The sequence below is a fragment of the Pyrus communis genome, chromosome 1, assembly GCF_963583255.1.
Source record: "Pyrus communis chromosome 1, drPyrComm1.1, whole genome shotgun sequence".
In the NCBI taxonomy this organism is placed as follows: Eukaryota; Viridiplantae; Streptophyta; class Magnoliopsida; order Rosales; family Rosaceae; genus Pyrus; species Pyrus communis.
Window position 1 is genome coordinate 40552915 of NC_084803.1, and position 4929 is coordinate 40557843.

General features: G+C 38.0%; 1 protein-coding gene across 2 annotated transcripts; it reads right to left on the bottom strand.

Moving 5' to 3' along the window:
* Window positions 1-568: 568 nt before the first annotated feature.
* Window positions 569-4704, bottom strand: LOC137742104 (vacuolar protein sorting-associated protein 60.1-like). Of its 2 annotated transcripts, none has more exons than XM_068481854.1 (8): window positions 4458-4704; window positions 4190-4344; window positions 3655-3806; window positions 2762-2855; window positions 1957-2028; window positions 1752-1863; window positions 1344-1504; window positions 569-1196 (listed from the first exon to the last, which is right to left on the bottom strand). In XM_068481854.1, exons 2-8 carry the CDS (start codon window positions 4256-4258, stop codon window positions 1140-1142), a joined length of 717 nt encoding a protein of 238 aa, XP_068337955.1. In that variant the 5' UTR covers window positions 4259-4344; window positions 4458-4704; the 3' UTR covers window positions 569-1139. The 2 variants fall into 2 exon arrangements, with proteins under 2 accessions (XP_068337955.1, XP_068337964.1); XM_068481863.1 differs by having other exon boundaries at window positions 574-1193; window positions 4458-4694.
* Window positions 4705-4929: the final 225 nt, after the last annotated feature.

Consider the following 4929-nt stretch of genomic DNA (forward strand, 5'->3'; position numbering starts at 1 on the left):
GTCAAGCGGCGAGTTTGGACCTAGCACCTAGGCACCTAGACGGATTAAAATAAATTTATTACATATTATATGAATAAGTGCATATTTACACGTAAGAAAATTATACATGTATTGAAATTTTGGATTTATTATTTTAATTAGGTTTATTATTTGACATAAAACATACAAAATATTAGAATTAGTATTTTAGTGAATTTGGTGATATGAGTCGGGGCGGATCCATTCATGGACTCGGATGGTGCCAAGACTTCCTGAAAATTCGAAGAAGCGCCTATGAGGACTGACTTACGGCCTAAGCAAGTGGTGAAAGAGAGAAGACCATCATGGCTCTGCTGTTTTTAGACCTTGGTTCCAACAAAGGATAAAAAATTCCTCTCTATTTCCCACGTGACCAGCTCTCTATTTTTTTTTTTCCATTGTTGTTCAATCAGGTTGTGCCTAAGCATTTTAATTAATAAAGGAATTGTCTATTACTCAACGAATACTTTTTATACCATATGTTTGTCACCATTAATTTTTTTTAAATACACTACGGATTCATACCTCCGAAAAATATTTTGTCAAGTACAATGAACTCATAATCCCATAAACTTCAACGTCAGTTAAATCAATCTAAATTTCAACGTTAGTTAAATCAATCTAAACTTTTGTGTGATTATCTTCGTTAACCGTCATACTACACGTCTTAGACTAATAACCTTGTGAGTTGTGAAGTGATTTCCACTTTTTCTGTTCCAAATCTCAATAATATTTGAACTCATTTGGAAATGTTTGTAAAATAACTGAAGAGAATTTTGATGAGAGACTTTTAGAACCAATCTTTAATAAAAATGAACATGAATCCTGAAAAAGCACTTCTTGAAAAACGCTCAGAGCTGGTGCGTCTTTGAGGAAGCACTCTAGGTGCTTTTGGAATCCAAAAATACTTTCACCGAAACCGCTTTAAATCATTTTAAAAACATTTCTAAACGAGCCCTTATTATGAAAAGTTGAAAACCAAACTATTTCCAACCACAAAATACGTGAATTTGAACACTGCACAAATGAATATTCACTTCTGCACAATATGTTTGATACAAGGGTTGTTACTCCTCCATCCAGCTCTGTCCCGCATGCACAAAAGAAAGAGCAAATGAACCCTAACCGCGAAGTGTTGCCCGAGGGACAGCCGGTAAACCCAATTCGTCCTCAGCCTGCCAGCATTGTATTTCAAAGAAGAATTAGCACAACAGAAAACAGTTATGTGGAGCATGCTGCCAATCCAGCGAGCGGGTACTCTGAAAGAGACTTTCTCACCACAAGGAAAACATCCAATTCAGCAAACAAAATCAAGGCACATGTACCTGGGCATTGGATCTCCCAGCTGGAGCTGTTGCATGTCCTGTGGGTGCTGAAGGCAAGCGGAGCTCCGCACTCAAGTCCGGTTCAGCATCAGGTTGGAGATAGGAAGGAACTCCATCAGCTTCTGTTTCCATACCCATGTCTGCTTCTAGAGCATCCAGCTCTGCACACCAAATTGAGAATACGGTAAGACAATTAGAAACAGAACCATCAAGAACACAGAATCATATCAGCTTTGAATGTGACCAGAATAGATCTTAACAGCGCATGAGATGAATAAGAAGGTTTCCCCTAGCCTGTAGTCTAAAGATTGACAGTCCGAAATTGATCAGAAAGATTTCAGCCATGAATGAAATGTGAAGGTAGTATTTCCTTCAATAGTTGGGAACTTAAATGATTTCTAAGCTTACCACCCATAAGATCTTCCTCGTCAATGTCATCAGGAACACCATAGCTTCTGCCAAGGGTCTCTTGAATTTCATTGCTCACATCCATCAGGTCCATCATTTCATCTTGCAAATTCTACAACAAACAAGTATTCACATGTAAGAAAGATAGCTTTCAAAAGTAGCTAGTATGGAAGCAAGGGAACAAAAGTAGAACGAGACTACTGACATCAATATCTTGAATCTTCACAGTTTTCATCATCCCTTTGAGCTCCTTGTTCGCAGACTTCAGAGCTGTCATCTGTGTAAAACATATCAATGTTATATTCCAAACAAAAGTATTCTTACGGCAGAAAATATGCCTCCTTGGCGTCTACATTTAGAATCCTAAATGGATACCAGGAATGAGCATAACGGAATCCAACTTATAAGAAAAAAACCCTCCCCATACACAAATGGTCCATCTCCTACCTCTCATGAGGTAGGCAGCCGGTTCCAATCAGGGTACAGAAAAAGCTCCACCTCAACAGCCTTGAACTATGCCCCTTGGGCCGCTACCAAGGAAAATCAACAATTTTAAGGTGAATTTAGTATATTCCCAGTGCAACCAAATTTGATGTAGAATACAGAACCTCTCCAGCATGCTGCAAATCAATAGTTAACCCTTTAATTTGGGCATCCTACCTATCTCTTCTTTTTTTTTTTTTTTTTTTTTTTTTTTTGGTACTTGTTTTTTAGAGGAAAGAAGGCATCTAATCCATCTAAATACATGTCATAATTAAAACATACTGGGTACCTACGCCCAGCCCTCAGTGCTAAAGGTTTGGCTTCACTAATAAAATGAAAGCAGTTCGTCATACAATGTCATTTTGTTATGTTGAGCTATGTCATTCAGTATTCTCGAATCCTCACATTCGAAAATCAAAACAATCCAACACATGGACGAACATTAAACGAACAGATCCTTATATGTCTATTTACTCAATACTAAACATATGACGTTTATCACAGAACGTAACAGCTTAGGACATTACCGTTTGCTGAGCATCTTTTATACCCTCTGAAGCAAAGGCAACTTGATCAAGGTTGAATGTCTGATTATATAGCATGTCCCGTTGTCCTTCATACCTGTCCAGAATCTTAACGAATTATATAAATCATCAAAGAAAAAAGGATAATGCAGATTGATTCATGTGGTATATTCACCCCATACCTTACAAGTTGCAAAAGATATCTCAATAATTCTAAATTCCAAAGAGCATGATCTCATAATTAGTGAAAATTTTAAAATGATATCATCATTGGTGAAAAAAATTTAAAACTTAAATTTTATTATTATTATTATTATTTTTGCATATTTACCATCATGGCCTGCTAATATTGAAAAAAGGCATGTAATAGGCAGAAATGTCCTCACATGCAGATCATAACCTAAACCACTGGACATAATGAACCAATGATGCTATAACTGTTCATATTTGAAAGATTTCCTTTTCTCATTGAGGCTAAACCATGCAAAGACACCATAAACTAATGCCTTTAGTTAGCTTCAGGACACTTCGGGATGTCTGAGTGTGTACAGAGACTCATGCACGCCTAGTTTGTATTCTATTTGACGTACTTCTAGCACTATTGTGCACCCATAAGTTGCTCCTCATGTATTTTAAAAAACTTCCTTTTTTTTCAAAATTTTTATTTCAATTAACCACTTAAAGTTCACTCCCAAGTCCCAACCGTTCTTAAGTCACAGAAATGTTTAATCATTGTCACTCCCAAGCTTTTTCCAACGTCAAAATAAACCAATCTCAAAATCCTCGCAAATTTCATATGAATGAAGCAGAACAAAAGGGATGCAGTAAATATGAGAAAAGATAAACCACCGAGGGAAGCAATAAGTTAGAAACATGGAAGAGGGGGGGAGCCCTACATTCGTTTCTGCTTGAGAACCCTCATGGCTCGAGACTTGACAGCTTCTTGTGCAGGACCGGGCCTTGTCTTCTTGATTTGCTCTTTGTATCTATTCAGTTCAATATCAAGTTTTTTTATCTTTTCATCCACTGTTTCGCCCCTTTTATTGATCTGTTACATGATAATGTTTTACTTCTTCAACAGTAGTGGCAGATAGAACACCAATCGTAACTACAAAGCTATGAATTGAAACAATAGACAATAGTTTCTCGGAAACAAAACATCGCGTTTAGTTACAAAAACTATCGATTCTACAGCTAGTCGTAATGATTCAACTAAATCTTCAAACTCATGATTATACCAATTTTTACAATTATTCGTTTCGGTTTAATTAAACCTAATCGTAGTAGAGCAATAAATTGAAATCCCCATTCCCCATTCCCAAAAAATTGGAACAAAAACAAGACGCTGATAACCCCACCTCTAATTAAATTAAGTGATACCCAACCCAACAATCAACCATCAATCACAAGAGAGGGAGGGAGGAAACAAACCCTATCGGAGGCATCGCCAACAGAAGGAGGGGGCTCTTTGTCTTTCTTGACACCGAAGACCCTTTTCATCTCTCTTCTCCTACTTGAACTTGCCCGCCCCGTCCGCCTTTGACCCGACCCGACGACGACGACTGATTCCACCAAAAGCACTTGAACTGAACACAAACAACACAGACAGACAGAGTAAGAGAGAGGGGGGGGGGGAGAGAGAGAGAGAGAGAGAGAGAGGAGAGAGAATTTTCCAGATCCAGATCCAGATCGAACTTACCACGAAAATGGCAACTTTCTGGGAAACCAGACTTTCCCAAAAACCGAGAGGAGGACGAAGGGAGAAGAGACTTTGATTTGAATTGATGCGAATATCCAACAGTGGCCGTGCCCTAAAAACCAAATTAATTTTGGGATTTTTCGCGGTGGCTTACTGGCTCTCTTTCCTTCTGCAACACTCTGGAAAAACAAAACCCTTTATACAACTCGGGTCGGATCAGCCCGAATTAGCCGAACTCTCCAAAACCCAATATTTAACCCGCTTTGTTGTGTTGTCAATCCTCTTATCTTACCTTTTTTTAAGGTTTATTTTGGTAATGCCTCGTCCAACTCAAACTTAATTTCATTTTTCTTTCGCCAATATCGTCGCTTTACACTTTAAATCTCCATTTTGCTCCACTTTAGCTATAATCCGTCTCTATCATCCAAAGTAGTGTCAAATATGCTAATATGTAAATTGTACGGTTCCGTTT